The 18152-nt window shown below is 44.5% G+C and overlaps 1 protein-coding gene across 9 annotated transcripts in view; it reads left to right on the top strand.

The window, feature by feature from the left end:
* The window catches only part of LOC139532644 (microtubule-associated protein 2-like), a 105815-nt gene extending 87809 nt beyond the window's left edge, over positions 1-18006 (top strand). For 7 of the 9 annotated variants that reach the window (XM_071330536.1, XM_071330542.1, XM_071330544.1 and 4 more), the window contains 11 exons: positions 124-324; positions 603-743; positions 2759-2814; positions 3539-3659; positions 4337-4393; positions 4850-5009; positions 5299-5467; positions 11167-11259; positions 13769-13850; positions 14339-14451; positions 14781-18006. In XM_071330536.1, the coding sequence (XP_071186637.1) occupies positions 124-324; positions 603-743; positions 2759-2814; positions 3539-3659; positions 4337-4393; positions 4850-5009; positions 5299-5467; positions 11167-11259; positions 13769-13850; positions 14339-14451; positions 14781-14996 (1409 nt within the window). In that variant the 3' untranslated portion in view covers positions 14997-18006. The remainder of the gene's footprint in view (positions 1-123; positions 325-602; positions 744-2758; positions 2815-3538; positions 3660-4336; positions 4394-4849; positions 5010-5298; positions 5468-11166; positions 11260-13768; positions 13851-14338; positions 14452-14780) is intronic. The other 2 variants (XM_071330539.1, XM_071330540.1) reach the window with 2 other exon arrangements.
* The last annotated feature ends 146 nt before the right edge of the window (positions 18007-18152 follow it).

The raw sequence follows: 18152 nt of genomic DNA, 5'->3' as shown, positions 1-18152 counted from the left end.
GAAATGCAACTTCATACACAGATGGTCCATTCTATTCAATACAGATAATGTTGAATATAGGACATATGGACCAGGTGTATTTGGGCTTAGCCCTGCTGTCCTATCTCACTCCCTGTGCTGCAGATGATGACAGAAGCGTAATGACAGAGCAGATTGAAGCTCTGCCCAAAACACAGAGTCCTGTCAAGACTCCCCTGGTAGAGAGACCCTCTAATAAACGTCCCCCCGGCAGAGGACAGGGACGCGTCTCCACCCCCGAGCGCAAACTCAACCGCAGAGAGCCCCTCAGTCGTCGTCCAAAGGAGGAAGAGAAGAAGAAAAAAGGTTTCTAGAATGTTAGATCGTCCATGTTATTCTGTGTTATTTACTGTATATATCTGTGGTACTGCAGAACATCACTTCTGTCAAGGAGATCTTAAAGTTGCACTGGGAAGGATTTGTTTTAGTTTTTTTTTACACAGTTTGTAAATGACAATGTTATCACCTCTTCGTGGTCTTGAGACCCATGCTGTGTGTTGATTAAATGCAAATTGCACCACGCTATAATGACAACAGATGTCCACTTCCTTCCTGTTGTTAACCCTGTCTTCCTTCTCTGCTAGCGGGGACGAAGAGAACTGAACAGTGTAAGGTATCAGTCCTCCAGTGTCGCTCTCCCACTCGGAGGATTGTAGTCAAAGCTGCTACGTTCAGACAAGCTAGACCTGCTTCGCACCACGGCTCTGCTAGACGCAAGCCACCAGGTGACCTACCTACCGTCCTCACAGCAGGGAAACCCATGCAATGTAGCTGGCCAAAAACATCATGTGCACTGCAGACCCATCGCTAGATGTCTCTCTGTTGTTAGTTTTTTTTCTCCCATTTTATTCCTGTATTGGTCATTATTTTGATGTTTTGTTTTTGAGAATCATGAGATCATGTTGCATTATGCTCATCCAAGCTGTAAGCTCCGTGTTTGGGGAGTGGTTGTGCTTTGTGAGGACAATGTGCTACTATGGTTGTGTTTTGTGAGAACCATGTGCCACTATCCCAGCTAGCACATAACGTTCAGAGAACCGTATGTTTCTTAGAGCTTGGTGAGAGCATACAACCTCCCCTTAACGTTCTGGGAATGGTGCAGGATAGTTGCTTGGCTTTAAAACATTCTCAGCACATTTAAGGAACTTGACAAAAGAAACATAATTTTCTTGGTATTTCATTACTTTAACAGAACGTTTCCTAAAAGTTCAAACATGGTTACATTTCATTTAAATTTTGGTAATGTTCTTTAACTGATTTGACATTGGGAATCTCTCTAAATAGTTCAGAGAACGTTATGAAACAACGTTCTTCTGTGGGAATTTCAGTACTTCAGCCTAACGTTTCCTAGAAGTTTCCTCATGGTTCTACTTAAAGTTATGTTATAAAATTGTTCAGAGGACATTAAGAAAACATTCCAGAAAAACCACAAGAAAACTTTAGAGAACGTTCTAAGAATGTTATTTAAAACATATACCTTCCGTTCTCAGCATCAACAAAACTCTCACTACCTTAGGTTAATGAGTGCTTCTTTCCTTTGTAATGGGGTCTGTTTGAATAGACTAAAATTAACATTTTTGTATGTGTAAAAAAAACATGGCAGGCTGGTGGCATAGTGGACTAATTCTATGGATAGAGAACAGCCGATTATAGGTTTGAATCTTCACTGATGCTGTGTCACAATAGATGTGTTTGCATGATTAATGCCAAAGGAAATCAATTTCTGTGTGCTTGGAGTTCCAAAAAGTGAACCCAAATAATCTAGCAGTGTTATTAAAATCATATTGAAACATTCAGTGAAAGTTTTAAGGAAGCTATTCAAAAACCTAAAATGTTGTTCTCAGAGCGTAAATAAAACCTCAGAGGAAAACTTTCAAGGAACTAGACTAAAACGTTCTCAGAACCTCCAGCAAACCTAAAAATGAACGTTCCCAGAACAGGCAAAATGTTCACTTCCATTCTCAGAACGTTTAAAAAACATTCAGTTTTTACCGGTCAGAATACTTATGGCTTCGTTCCCAGAACCAATGGGAAACCAAAAACGCACGTTCCCACAACTTCCAAGGAACCAAATGTGCTAGCTGGGATGGTTTTTGTCTTGAGCCACAGTACTATCTATACCTTGCTCTTCTGTTTGGTGGAAGTGACTGGCAGGTGTCTGACTGGGGTGCTGCTGTGTGAAATATGGGTGAATTTGGTCAGGAACAAAGGAGCCTGACAGAAATGCTTCCTTGAAGATTTGCAGTAAGAATGCATCACTTCTGCATTAGAACATTTTCTGATTCAGTGGTTAAAGATAGAGTGCACTGGCTGTGTGTGTGGACTGTGTGTGTGGACTGTGTGTGTGTTCGAGTGTTTGAGATTATTGATGGGCTGTAGTCTTCTCTGGTATCTGGCGTCTGCTGCATTCCCTCTACTCATTGCTACCGCTGTGTGTTTCTGTTGGCTGATATCACCCTCTGCTGGCCTAGCCCTGACAGTTGATTATTCTCCCTCTCTCTCTCTTCCATCGCTGTCCCTCCCTCGCTCTCTATCTCTCTTCTCTCTCTCTCTGTCTCTTTCTCCCCCTCTCTCTCTCTCTCTCTCTCTCTCTCTCTCTCTCTCTCTCTCTCTCTCTCTCTCTCTCTCCTCCCTGTCTTTCTCTCTCTTCCCTCTCTGCCCCCCCTCTCTTCCTGTATCCCTCTCTCTCTTCCCTCGCTGTCCCTCCTCTCTCTCTCTCTCTTTCTCTCTCTCTCCTCAGCCGTGGAGGACCGGCAGCCTCTTAATGTGGCCCACCAATCCCGGGAAAGGACCTCTGTAAGTAATACAAGCTGTATATGGTAATTTAGAATATATTGACATTGTCACATTGTGTTGTCACTGACATCCCACCTCCGATATGTCTTCGGTCTTTGTATTTCATTATTTTCCCATCTCTCATCTCCTGTCTGTCATTCTGTCTATTATTTGTCCATCTCTCTGTCTGTCCTGCATGCCATCCATTCATCCATTCATCCTACCTGCGTTGCCATGGCTACCGTCTAGAGCCTCACACGCACCGCCTTAAAAAACCATCGACTGACCAGGGGGGTAGAGGATCTGTCCTCCAGGCCCAACTCTGCATGCTCCCACACTAAACCCAAACCACTAGTGGAGGCGGAGTTATGCGGGCCACGCCCCTCCTCCGCATGCTCAGGCAGAAACTCCCCCTCACCCTCACTGCAGAGGCGGGGGCGGAGGGAAGAGAAGGTGAGGAGGAGGGGAAAGGAAAATACACGCCCTTTAGAGCAGTACCCTCCCTCCTTCCTGTATAGGTGCAATTCATTCCATATTGGTAATATTCTAATGTTCCGTAACGACTATGTCAGAGATGTTCATTCGTTTTTGTCCATTCATTCTCACAACCACACAATTGGGTATTACAAGTAATTTACTTCTCAGCAATCGGGTGTTGTCGGTATGTTGTTATTAGATCTATGGCATGTGTTTGTATCTGTGTCTGCTAAGTGCTCATACATGTACTGTATGTTGTGTGTGACAGGAGGGTACCTACCGGACCCCAGAAAAGAGGTCCTCTCTGCCCAGGCCTGCATCCTCCCTGCCCCGCCGTGCCCCCCCAGCAGAGCACGACAACACCAGCCCTGCCCCCCGCAGGCCCACCTGTAAGTAACCCTCCCCTCCACACACCTCCACACACTGTTTCTTCAGACAGATGATATACTGCCATATTAACCAGTATTATATACACATATGACAGAACGGTATAGGAGATTTGCTATTGAACTTGTTGATAATACTATGTGTAAAGACACCCTGTCCGCTCTTACTACGCGCTTTCCCTTTTCACAAGTTCTGTGATTTGACTGCTATCTAATCTCTTAACTCAACAACTATCCTCTGCTCAACTCAACTCTGTTTCTCTCTTAACTCAACAACTATCCTCTGCTCAACTCAACTCTGTTTCTCTCTTAACTCAACAACTATCCTCTGCTCAACTCAACTCTGTTTCTCTCTTAACTCAACTATCCTTTCCCCCTTCACTCCCCCTCCTCCTCTTACTCCTCCTCCTCCTCCTCCCTCTTCTCCTCCTCCTCCCTCCTCTAACTCCTCCTCCTCTAACTCCTCCTCCTCCATCTTCTCCTCCTCTTCCCTCTAACTCCTCCTCTAACTCCTCCTCCAACTCCTCCTCCTCCCTCTTCTCCTCCTTCTCCTCTAGCTCCTCCTCCTCCCTCTAACTCCTCCTCCTCCTCCCCCTCTCCTCCTCCTCCTCCTCCATCAAACTCCTCCTCCTCCTCTAACTCCTCCTCCTCCCTCTAACTCCTCCCTCTTCTCCCTGTAGCAATTCAAACTGAGCCCAGAGGGGAGCACAGGTCTGGGAGGTCCTCTAGTATCGCAGGTAGATCACAGATAGATCCACTCTGTCATCCACACCACGCCCTGGCTGTCTCTCAGTAGCTTTGATAGATCCACTCTGTCATCCACACCACGCCCTGGCTGTCTCTCAGTAGCTTTGATAGATCCACTCTGTCATCCACACCATGCCCTGGCTGTCTCTCACTATATTTGATAGATCCACTCTGTCATCCACACCATGCCCTGGCTGTCTCTCACTAGCTTTGATAGATCTACTCTGTCATCCACACCATGCCCTGGCTGTCTCTCACAAGCTTTGATAGATCCACTCTGTCATCCACACCATGCCCTGGCTGTCTCTCACTAGTTTTGGTCCTGTTCTCCTGCTAAGACGTTGCTGACGCACGCCAGATCTTACAATGCCTGGATAGGTATTTTACGTCTCTGTCTTTATCACAGTTCCACCCTGACTTCTGTTACCTCTCTGTCTCCCACCCAGTCGGCACAAACTCGTCGGCTCGTTCCCGTTCGGCCCGGAGCGGAGCCTCCACGCCCCACACCCCCGGCTCCACAGCAGTCACCCCAGGAACACCACCCAGCTACTCTTGCCGCACCCCTGGGAGTCGCACCCCCGGCAGCCACACACCCAAGTCTCTCAGGTTGGTAGTCTAGACGTTAGAGAAGTGGCCCAGCACCCTGAGGGTTGCCGGTTGAAATCCCACATCGTCATTGAAAGCTTGTGTGTGTGTGTGTGTGTGTGTGTGTGTGTGTGTGTGTGTGTGTGTGTGTGTGTGTGTGTGTGTGTGTGTGTGTGTGTGTGTGTGTGTGTGTGCGTGCGTGCGTGCGTGCGTGCGTGTGTGAGTCTCAGGGATTTGGGTTTGTAAGCAAAATGACATATGTCCGTTCTCTGCAAGATAGTAGACAAAGTTGTTCTGTTGTTCTATTCAGCCTCCTCACTCAGGAGAAGAAGTTTGCTGTGATCCGCACACCGCCCAAGTCGCCCTCCACCACACCCAAGCAGCTGCGCGTCCTCAACCAGCCCCTGCCCGACCTGAAGAACATCAAGTCCAAGATCGGCTCCACAGACAACATGAAGTACCAGCCCAAAGGTGGACAGGTGAGATGACAACCACTCAGCATAGGGGATATGGCCTGTGTTGAATACCACTGTGGTCACCAGTCGTGGCTCTCTTGCGGTCTCTCTGTCTGTTTCTCTCTCTCTAACTATCTCTCTTTTCCTCCCTGTTCCCTGTTCCCTTCCCTGTTCCTTGTTCCCTTCCCTGTTCCCTGCGCACTGTCTTCTAACCACCACTCTCCTCTCCTCTCCTCTCCTCTCCTCTCCTCTCCTCTCCTCTCCTCTCCTCTCCTCTCCTCTCCTCTCCTCTCCTCTCCTCTCCTCTTCTCCTCTCCTCTCCATCATAAAGCACTGCATCTGTTTGTGGTCCTGCTACGTTGCACCTGCCCGCCCACTTTCTCAGTCTCCCACTCCCCGTGTGTGCTGTTTCTCCATCTCTGCCAAAGCAAATGTTTATCCTCCCTTCTCATTAGTCGAGGGTTGTTTACCCTCTGGTCTGATTGGTTGAGGGCTGTTTGACCTCTGGCATGATAAGGAGAAGTGGATTTGAACCAGAAGCCATAAACTAAAGATCCAGGTCTGTAGTCATTTCAGCTCCATGGAAGTTTACAGGTAGCCTGGTTCCAGATCTGTTTGTACAGTCTTACCAACTCCTTTCATCGTTTGGAGTCAGACCAGGGTTGGGTGCCCCCTTGAGGTCATAAGCAATGGCAAAATATGTCAAATTGGAGGTAATTACTGTAGCTTTAAAACTGCTAAATGTTCTCTCAGCCTCATGACAAGATGTGCATAATAGCATTTTAGAACTTCAAATGTTTCTCTCTGCACCATGGCAAAAATATGTTGAAAAGTTAAATGTTTTCTCCCCAAAATATCTGCTTTCTTAAAAAACACTTTGTCCGACCCTGTTTTCCATGACAACAATGGGAGTTGGCAAGACAGCAGAAACAGATCTGAGACCAGCATGTACATGACATTAAGGCAGGGAAATAGCCTACACACAAGTACCAGTGGCTGTGTTCTTGTGGTAGTTTCTTCCTCATTCCCTACTCTGACAGATGCTATTACTACTACATGCAGAAAACAATCCAGCCTGTCTGCTCACTCACAGTGTACATATTTAACCAGCAAGCTGAGTCTCACAGTGTACATATTTACCCAGCAAGCTGAGTCTCACAGTGTACATATTTAACCAGCAAGCTGAGTCTCACAGTGTACATATTTAACCAGCAAGCTGAGTCTCACAGTGTACATATTTAACCAGCAAGCTGAGTCTCACAGTGTACATATTTAACCAGCAAGCTGAGTCTCACAGTGTACATATTTAACCAGCAAGCTGAATCTCACAGTGTACATATTTAACCAGCAAGCTGAGTCTCACAGTGTACATATTTAACCAGCAAGCTGAGTCTCACAGTGTACATATTTAACCAGCAAGCTGAGTCTAATAACAAACATACAGTAGTTGCTGTTATAGGAATCTTTCAGAATGGAGAATCCCCATTGGCAGTTGCGGTTTGTTTTCATCCTTGATGTTGAAGGACCTTTGTTCTGTGAGAGGAGTGGAAGACAGGGCTGAGTTTAATGAGCTCTAGTCTGGTGTTGCAGACTGGACGAAGGCTCAGTGCTTCAGTGTAACACAGCCTCAATGAAAATTAGAAAATATAATGAACCCCAGAATAATCCCAATTTATAAATCTCAAAATGAATCCAATAAATTCTATCCAATGGAAAATCTTTATTTTGATGCAGTGATTTCACTGCAATATTTTGTGGTGACCTGTAACCCCTCTATGATTCTACCCACTTATATTTGCTGTAGGCAGCTATTTAGGATCTCTATTTAGAATCTCTATTTAGGCAGCATATTTAGAATCTCTATTTAGGCAGCTATTTAGGATCTCTATTTAGAATCTCTATTTAGGCAGCTATTTAGGATCTCTATTTAGAATCTCTATTTAGGCAGCTATTTAGGATCTCTATTTAGAATCTCTATTTGGGCAGCTATTTATGATCTCTATTTAGAATCTCTATTTAGGCAGCATATTTAGAATCTCTATTTAGAATCTCTATTTAGGCAGCATATTTAGGATCTCTATTTAGGCAGCATATTTAGAATCTTTATTTAGGCAGCATATTTAGAATCTCTATTTAGGCAGCTATTTAGGATCTCTATTTAGAATCTCTATTTAGGCAGCTATTTAGGATCTCTATTTAGAATCTCTATTTGGGCAGCTATTTATGATCTCTATTTAGAATCTCTATTTAGGCAGCATATTTAGAATCTCTATTTAGAATCTCTATTTAGGCAGCATATTTAGAATCTCTATTTAGGCAGCATATTTAGAATCTCTATTTAGGCAGCATATTTAGAATCTCTATTTAGGCAGCATATTTAGAATCTCTATTTAGGCAGCATATTTAGAATCTCTATTTAGGCAGCATATTTAGAATCTCTATTTGCGCAGCATATTTAGAATCTCTATTTAGGCAGCATATTTAGAATCTCTATTAATAAGGCAGCATATTTAGAATCTCTGGTGCTTTGTCATTGACTGACCTTGTAGAGATGGTCATGTTTTAGCAGCTTTAGAATCTGCAAAACGAATTAGATGAAAAGCACAGGTGCGTATGTGTATGTATTGTGTGTATGTATTTACGTGTGTGTTTGACTGTGTGTATTCCCACTTGTGTATGTCTGCATTTAATTGGCACACATGTGTGTATCCTCAGGTGACAGGAGAATCCAGGTCAGAGTCTGGTTGATGAAATAATAGGTTTGTAGGCCAGGGTTCTCCTTTCCAGAGACGTACCAGCTTGTGTTCACTCATTGGCTCACGTCTCATTCCAACCACGTCTCTTGTGATCGCTACACGGTATAGGTCTTGCCAGTCCTGTATTTCAGACAAGTATTTGCACCATAAATAAAAAATCGGAAACGATTACCTTATGCACTGCATGACCATTACACCTGCCCTCAGAATAGCCTCAACTCAATATTGGGAAGGTGTTCTTAAAGTTTTGTACACTCAGTGTATATGTGACGTCGGGGCATGGATTCTACAAGGTGTCGAAAACGTTCCATAGGGATGCTGGCCCATGTTGACTCCAATCCTTCCCACAGTTGTGTCAAGTTGGCTGGATGTCCTTTGGGTGGTGGACTGTTCTTGATACACATGGGAAACTGTTGAGCATGAGAAACCTAGCAGCATTGCCGTTCTTGACACAAACCGGTGTGCCTGGAACCTACTACAATACCCCGTTCAAAGGCACTTATATATTTTGTTTTGCCCATTTACCCTCTAAATTGCACACATAAACAATCCATGTCTTAATTGTCTCAAGGTTTAAAAACCCTTCTTTAACCTGTCTCCTCCCCTTCATCTACATTGATTGAAGTGGATTTAACAGGTGACATCAATAAGGGATCATAGCTTTTAACTGGATTCACCTGGTCAGTCTATGTCAATGAAAGAGCAGGTGTTCTTAATGTTTTGTGCACTCAGTGTACATAATATGATTATTCATCCAAATAAATATCAACATACAGATACTGTACACATAATGTAAATGCAATTATTTGCAACGTATGGACATACGGATACGATTACACGAAGCACTGCATGACCAGCCGTCACGTAGAAACAATATGATTATCATTCTACGTAAATATCGATATACAGATACTGTACGTACTAATGTCAATGCAATACCAGACGGCAGATAGCCTAGCGGTTAAGAGTACCGGGCGGCAGGTAGCCTAGCGGTTAAGAGTACCGGGAGGCAGATAGCCTAGCGGTTAAGAGTACCGGGAGGCAGATAGCCTAGCGGTTAAGAGTACCGGGAGGCAGGTAGCCTAGCGGTTAAGAGTACCGGGCGGCAGATAGCCTAGCGGTTAAGAGTACCGGGCGGCAGATAGCCTAGCGGTTAAGAGTACCGGGCGGCAGGTAGCCTAGCGGTTAAGAGTACCGGGCGGCAGGTAGCCTAGCGGTTAAGAGTACCCGGCGGCAGGTAGCCTATCGGTTAAGAGTACCGGGCGGCAGGTAGCCTAGCGGTTAAGAGTACCGGGCGGCAGGTACTCTAGCGGATAAGAGTACCGGGCGGCAGGTAGCCTAGCGGTTAAGAGTACCTGGCGGCAGATACCCTAGCGGTTAAGAACGTTGGGCCAGTAACTGAAAGGTTGCTGGTTCGTATCCCTAGAGCCAACTAGGTTAAACATCGGTCGATGTGCTCTTGAGCAAGGCTTTTAACCTTAATTGCTCATATGTAAGTCGCTCTGGAAAAGAGTGTCTGTTAAATGACAATAAAATCGATACAAATAACTAAAAAATGACACATTGAGCTATTCACACATTTTATAAAGAGGCATATACAGTTTTTTGTTGGTTTTTAGATTGAGATTTTAAACCAGAAGGTGGACTTGTTTCATCAAAGTGTGGATCCAAGGATAATCTGAAGCACTCTCCCTGTGGAGGCAATGTATGTACTGCTCTGCTTTCTCTCCATTCCTGCCTTGATTTTCCTCTCTTTTATCTGGCTTTTTCTCAACCCTTTCTTTCAGATGGGGTCCGCGGTCCATTTTCTTGCCTCTGGTTTCATTGGTACTGTGTATTTCTCTAATTGATCTGTTAGTCAGTCTGTATTGAGTGTGTGCTTCATGTACCATGGTAATTCTCTTCAAAACAGGGTACATTTGAGTAGCAGAATTATGTCAACATTTTGATATCCCACATTCCTATTATATTATATCTATGTCCTCTAACTATGTCCTCCAACTATGTCCTGCTACTATGTCCTCCAACTATCTCCTCCTACTATGTCCTCCAACTATCTCCTCCAACTATGTCCTCCTACTATGTCCTCCAACTATGTCCTCCAACTATGTCCTCCTACTATGTCCTCCAACTATCTCCTCCTACTATGTCCTCCAACTATCTCCTCCAACTATGTCCTCCTACTATGTCCTCCAACTATCTCCTCCTACTATGTCCTCCTACTATGTCCTCCAACTATGTCCTCCTACTATGTCCTCCAACTATGTCCTCCAACTATGTCCTCCTACTATGTCCTCCAACTATCTCCTCCTACTATGTCCTCCAACTATCTCCTCCTACTATGTCCTCCAACTATCTCCTCCAACTATGTCCTCCTACTATGTCCTCCAACTATGTCCTCCAACTATGTCCTCCTACTATGTCCTCCAACTATCTCCTCCTACTATGTCCTCCAACTATCTCCTCCTACTATGTCCTCCAACTATCTCCTCCAACTATCTCCTCCAACTATGTCCTCCAACTATGTCCTCCAACTATCTCCTCCTACTATCTCCTCCAACTATGTCCTCCAACTATCTCATCCTACTATGTCCTCCTACTATGTCCTCCAACTATGTCCTCCTACTATGTCCTCCAACTATGCCATTGGAGAATGAAGGAATTGATGGATGGATGAATGAATGAATGGTTTAATTAATGGATGGATGGGTTAATGAATGAATTAAGGAATTAATTGATGGGTTAATGAACGAATGAATGAATTGATGGATGGATGAATGGATGGATTAATTAATTAATGGATGGATTCATTAATTAATGGATGTATGTATGGATGGATGGATGGATGGGTGAATAACTGACTGAATGGGCTTGCGAGCTAGCGAATAAACCACGGAACGAACTCATTCTAATAAACAGAGGAATGAATGTCTGAGTGTTACAGAGTATGGATGCTGTCGTCCTCAGGTCTTCATTCCAAGTGTTAAACTGGACTTTAGCCATGTCCAGTCTAAGTGTGGCTCCCTGGACAAAATCCAGTACGCACCCACCGGGGGAAACGTGAGTGTCTCAACACAGTGTGTTTACACACCCTGCTCTAACCAACCGCTCACTCACTAACCAACAGGCATGGATCATAGTGAATTGTGGTATCACTGTGACAGTGTTTTCTATGGATGGTGAATGGTGGTGAATCATGGTATCACTGTGACAGTGTTTTCTATTGCTTTGCTTTGTGTCTTGATTAATAAAGACATGGCGATTTGGCTTTTTAATCACATTCCTTACTCAGTTTTCAGTTTAGTCTTGGCACAAAGCACAGCTACCTAACCTCGTAGTGGTTTTCAGTACAGTACCCTGTCTGTGCATACAGGGTCATCAAAAACTATCCTAAAATAGTATTTTAACATAGTCCTTTCAATAGCTGTTTAACATAGTAATTTACCATAGAGTTTTAACTGTATGTATCCTGTCACACCAGCCAGAGACGTCACTCAAAGGACATCTGGCCCACCCACCTATTGTTCATCTAGCGTCATGGACTGTATCAAAATAAACACTGAAGATCAATTAAAACACCTGTTCTCTGACTTGTCACTTAGCACTGGTGTTATCTGTGATGTAATCAATAGCCACATTCCAGAAGGTCTGCAAAGCTGACATCTACCCAGGCGTAGTGAAATTTGGTTCTGACTGCTTTGCAGATTGTCTGGAACATGGCCAATGTGTTTAGTGCTTGTTGTTGTGTTAGTGTCTGCTTTGATGCTCTAGATTGACTGGTTTCAGTTGATTGTGTGATGTCAGTTTCGTCTGGTGTGATGTCAGTGTCGTCTGGTGTGATGTCAGTGTCATCTGGTGTGATGTCAGTTCCGTCTGGTGTGATGTCAGTGTCGTAGTGTGTGATGTCAGTGTCGTCTGGTGTGATGTCAGTGTCGTAGTGTGTGATGTCAGTGTCATCTGGTGTGATGTCAGTGTCGTCTGGTGTGATGTCAGTGTCGTCTGGTGTGATGTCAGTGTCGTAGTGTGTGATGTCAGTGTCATCTGGTGTGATGTCAGTGTCGTCTTGTGTGATGTCAGTGTCATCTTGTGTGATGTCAGTGTCATCTTGTGTGATGTCAGTGTCATGTTGTGTGATGTCAGTGATGTCTTGTGTGATGTCAGTGTCATATTGTGTGATGTCAGTGTCATATTGTGTGATGTCAGTGTCGTCTTGTGTGATGTCAGTGTCGTCTGGTGTGATGTCAGTGTCGTCTGGTGTGATGTCAGTGTCATGTTGTGTGATGTCAGTGATGTCTTGTGTGATGTCAGTGATGTCTTGTGTGATGTCAGTAATGTCTTGTGTGATGTCAGTGTCATATTGTGTGATGTCAGTGTCATATTGTGTGATGTCAGTGTCATATTGTGTGATGTCAGTGTCATATTGTGTGATGTCAGTTTCGTCTGGTGTGATGTCAGTGTCGTCTGGTGTGATGTCAGTGTCATCTGGTGTGATGTCAGTTCCGTCTGGTGTGATGTCAGTGTCGTAGTGTGTGATGTCAGTGTCGTCTGGTGTGATGTCAGTGTCGTAGTGTGTGATGTCAGTGTCATCTGGTGTGATGTCAGTGTCGTCTGGTGTGATGTCAGTGTCGTCTGGTGTGATGTCAGTGTCGTAGTGTGTGATGTCAGTGTCATCTGGTGTGATGTCAGTGTCGTCTTGTGTGATGTCAGTGTCGTCTGGTGTGATGTCAGTGTCGTCTTGTGTGATGTCAGTGTCATCTTGTGTGATGTCAGTGTCATCTTGTGTGATGTCAGTGTCATGTTGTGTGATGTCAGTGATGTCTTGTGTGATGTCAGTGTCATATTGTGTGATGTCAGTGTCATATTGTGTGATGTCAGTGTCGTCTTGTGTGATGTCAGTGTCGTCTGGTGTGATGTCAGTGTCGTCTGGTGTGATGTCAGTGTCATGTTGTGTGATGTCAGTGATGTCTTGTGTGATGTCAGTGATGTCTTGTGTGATGTCAGTAATGTCTTGTGTGATGTCAGTGTCATATTGTGTGATGTCAGTGTCATATTGTGTGATGTCAGTGTCATATTGTGTGATGTCAGTGTCATATTGTGTGATGTCAGTGTCATCTTGGGTGATGTCAGTGTCATGTTGTGTGATGTCAGTGACGTATTGTGTGATGTCTACCAACTGTCTCTATTGAGTGAGGTGGTTTACAGTGGTTTTGTAGTGATGTCTACCAACTGTCTCTATTGAGTGAGGTGGTTTACAGTGGTTTTGTAGTGATGTCTACCAACTGTCTCTATTGAGTGAGGTGGTTTACAGTGGTTTTGTAGTGATCGCTATTCTTCAGGCAGTTTGTTTCACAGATTGATGATGTCATTAATCTGTTGAGTGCTACTTTCTGTTCTTCCTTAAATGTATGCATTTTTATTCATAATCTTTCATTGAAGATAAATAGGATACCGTAAATTATGGTAAATGTGCATCACTTCAAGGTATTGTCCTACGGCCCTTCAGATGTAAAATGTGGCAGTCCCTTCCCTCAGTGCAGTATAAGACAGTGTCTGAATGCACCTCTCGCAGGTCCACATCACCACCAAGAAGATAGACCTGAGCCACATCACCTCTAAATGTGGATCAATGTCCAACATCCGTCACCGGCCAGGTAATCAGCACTTTTTTAGTTGATTCATTAATATTGAGTGATTATCTAATAGAGTATATTCAAATCTTTTGGATGAACAGGGTATAAGAACAATACATTTCTAGTTACACTAGAAATACATGACATTTTTATGCTGTACCTCAGACAAGTCACTAACTGTAGTTTAATTAGCAATGGAAGATTAATCCTACAGGCATTTTGTCCTGTGTAGTTACATAGTTCACCTACTGCTTCTGTTTATGTGAGTATCGATTCATTCATATTCTTTACTTCTCTCTTCTCCTCTCTCCTCTCTTCTTCTGTTCTTCTCCTCTCTCCTCTCTTCTTCTCTTCTCCTCTCTCTTCTCCTCTCTTCTTCTCTTCTTAACCTCTCTCCTCTATTCTCCTCGCTTCCTTCTCTTCTCTTCTTCTCCTCTCTCCTGTTCTTTTCCTCTCCTCTCTCCTCCTCTATTCCTCTTCTCTCTCCTTCCTCTCTACATCTCCTACAGGGGGTGGTAACGTGCGTATTGAGAGTGTGAAGCTGGACTTCAAGGACAAGGCCGAGGCCAAAGTGGGCTCACTGGCCAACGCCAGTCACACCCCTGGGGGAGGACAAATCATGGTGAGACAGTCTACAGTAAAAGGACAGTACAGGGTCATGTTCATTAGGCACCAAACAGAAGAAAACGGACTGAAACAGGGAGGGACTACCTGGACTTTTCCAATAAGAAACTCATTTTCGTTGGCGATTGCAAAATGTTTTAAAACATGTTCAGTTGGGTGCCCTAATGGACACGGCCCAGGTTTACATAGATGGCTTAGTGGTTTAGAGCATGGTGGCAACAGCAAGGTTGTGGGTTTGATTCCAACATGGCCATGGTTAACCCTCTCCCCCTCTCTCTCTCTCTCTCTCTCTCTCTCTCTCTCTCTCTCTCTCTGTCTCTCTCTCAGATCGAGAGCCACAAGCTGACGTTCCGTGACACGGCCAAGGCGCGCGTGGACCACGGGGCAGACGTTATCACCCTGTCCCCAGGTGGCACGGGTGGCACATCCCCCCACCGTCTCAGCAACGTGTCATCCACGGGCAGCCTCAACCTCCTGGACTGCCCCCAGCTGTCCACACTGGCCCAGGACGTCACCATGGCCCTGGCCAAGCAAGGCTTATGAGCCTCCTGCCTCCTCCATCGCCCCTGGTTCCTGGTCCTCCATCTCCCCCTGGACCTCCTGGATCCCTTGGACCCCCTGGTCTTAACATCCCCCTTTAACATTTCTCCGTCGGCCCTCCACTGCAACAACCCGTCCCCCAAGATAAGAAACCAGACGACTGTGATCAGAGTATCAGAGTCCATCTTTCATCATTCCACTCCCCCTCTCGCTCCTCCATAGGAAAACATGCTATTTAAACTACCACCACCAGGGGGATTTTAATGACTGACTCTAGGATGTATGTTCTTCTTCTTTCTGTTCTAAGGGATGTGCACGACTCTGCTAGGGTGTGTTGTGTTGTTCTTTTGGCTTCTTTTCATTCCATGTTGAACTTTCTTTGGGACAGTACTGTAGATGGCCAGTGTGCTAACTAGCTAAGGCATTGAAACAGGTACAGGGATAGTGTTGATAGGGTATTATCGGTTATCTAAGACTTTACAGTGATTCTTATTGTGTGGCAATGATCTCAAAGACATTCCATTTGACCTAGGATATTAAGCGGCCCCGCCTGGTTTCATTCCCAACATACACTATATATACAAAAGTATGTGGACACCGCTTCAAGTTAGTGGATTCGGCTATTTCAGCCATACCTGTTGCTGACAGGTGTATAAAATTGAGCACACAGCCATGCAATCTCCATAGACAAACATTGGCAGTAGAATGGCCTTACTGAAGAGCTTAGTGGCTTATAACATGGCACCGTCATAGGATGCCACCTTTCCAACAAGTCAGTTTGTCAAATTTCTGCAATACCAGAGCTGCCCCGGGCAATTGTAAGCGCTGTTATTGTAAAGTGGAAACGTCTAGGAGCAACAACGTCTCAGCCGCGAAGTGGTAGGCCACACAAGCGCACAGAACGGGACCACCAAGTGCTGAAGAGTGTAGTGTGTAAAAATCATCTGTCCTCGGTTGCAACACTCACTACCGAGTTCCAAACTGCCTCTGGGAGCAACTTCAGCACAGGAACTGTTCGTCGGGGGCTTCATGAAATGGGTTTCCATGGCCGAGCAACCGCACACAAGCCTAAGATCACCATGCGCAATGCCAAGAGTCTGCTGGAGTGGTGTAAAGCTCACCGCCATTGGACTCTGGAGCAGTGGAAATGCGTTCTCTGGAGTGATGAATCATGCTTCACCATCTGGCAGTCCAACGGAAGAATCTGGGTTTGGCAGATGCCAGGAGAACGCTACCTTCCCCAATGCATAGTGCCAACTGTAAAGTTTGGTGGAGGAGGAATAATGGTCTGGGGCTGTTTTTCATGGTTCGGGCTAGGCCGCTTAGTTTCAGTGAAGGGAAATCATGACACTACAGCATACATTGACATTCTAGACGATTCTGTGTCCACCTTTGTGGCAACAGTTTGGGGAAGGCCCTTTCCCGTTTCAGCATGACAATGCCCCTGTGCACAAAGCGAGGTCCATACAGAAATGGTTTGTTGAGATCGGTGTGGAAGAACTTGACTGGTCTGCACAGAGCCCTGACCTCAAACCCATCGAACACCTTTGGGATGGATTGGAACGCCAACTGCGAGCCAGGCCTAATCTCCAACATCAGTGCCCGACCTCACTAATGCTCATGGCCGAATGGAAGAAAGTCCCTGCAGCAATGTACCAACATCTAGTGGAAAGCCTTCCCAGAAGAGTGGATGGCTGTTATAGCAGCAAAGGGGGGACCACATCTAGATTTGGGTATGTCATTTTAGGTGAACATTTAAAAAAATAGGTTAATGGCCATGATTTTGGAATGAGATGTTCGATGAGCAGCTGTCCACATACTTTTGATCATGCAGTGTATGTGATCCAGTATCCCAGGTCCTGTATGTGTCTCGTAGACAGGAGGCTGTTACGTTTGTGAACAACAATTAATCTACAACACAACACAATTCAATACAAAACGTTACAACTGTAACGGTAAGAAATGACTGTTCAGACAAGCTTGTTTCAATTCATTGGCAGAAAATGTGATGTTTTCTATTAGAATTGATTTTGTTTTAGTCATGTGACTATATGACTTCATGATGTCATTTGCTGAATTATTGGACAAAATGTGGTTTTGTTGAGTTTTTTTAAATCTCATTAATAGTGCAAATGGTAGTGTTGATGTCACGGTGGCTGAACTAGCACATGCTGTGGCTACACATTGCAGTCATGTCAAGTTACAATGCTATAAAATCCTAGCTTTCCAATAGACCTCTTCCACAAGCCGTCAGGCTGCTTTTCTGCTTCAGTGATGTGAGCATTCATTTTACATACAGTAGCTCTGTGATTTTCACGAAACAGTCGCTATTATGCTGATGTGACAAAAGCCAGTGAGTGACCTAATAGCACAGAGTTATAGACATAAAAGATCTAGAGAGTGAACACTGTAGCTAGGGACTATACTGTGTCTATTCAGTGAACACAGACTATAACCGCTTTGTACCAGCCTTAGACTAACACGTTTGCTTCCAATAAGCCTTTCTCCTACGTTTAGAGTAGCAAGAACATGGACCTTGAATGAGCTAAGGGCCTGCAGTCGCTTGTGTAACTACGCGGAAAGTGTCTGAAGCTTTATATTTAAATAAACATTCCATGAAAATAGCAGCTATGGTGTACACTGTGAAAATGTCCCGGTCGGATCGTACGGACGGGACTTTCTAAGGAAAGTAGGTTCAAGTAATGAAGGGATGTAGTGGAAGGAAAAGGAAGTCGTTCTCAACTTGTACGTGTTTGATAAAAATGTTCTAGCTTATTTTTATCTGTCGCCGTTTGTGATACCCTCCCTCCCACCCCCAATTTACACATGTTGGTTACCCTTCAGTGTTTTTCTCAAACCCGTTCTTCCCTCTTCCTCCCACAACCCTTTGCCTGTTTAAGTGTATTTAAAGAGACCATGTAGATGTGCACACTTTCCAATGTTTGAAACAATGCTGTTGACAAAACACAGAATAATAACAACAGGAATAAAATAATAAAATGAATTAAATACATTCGTTTGAAACATTTTCTGGATCTTCCCAAAAAGAACGAGCTGTTTTTAAAATGCTGTCATAAATGTGTCTGCTTTATGTTATTGGGACTGTGAGGGCTAGATTGCATGCTACTGAGAGAATGAGAGAGAATGAGAGAGAATGAG

The sequence above is a fragment of the Salvelinus alpinus genome, chromosome 10 (assembly GCF_045679555.1).
Source record: "Salvelinus alpinus chromosome 10, SLU_Salpinus.1, whole genome shotgun sequence".
NCBI lineage: Eukaryota > Metazoa > Chordata > Actinopteri > Salmoniformes > Salmonidae > Salvelinus > Salvelinus alpinus.
Note: the sequence above shows the minus strand (reverse complement) of the source record. Positions and strands in the feature narration are given on the sequence as shown.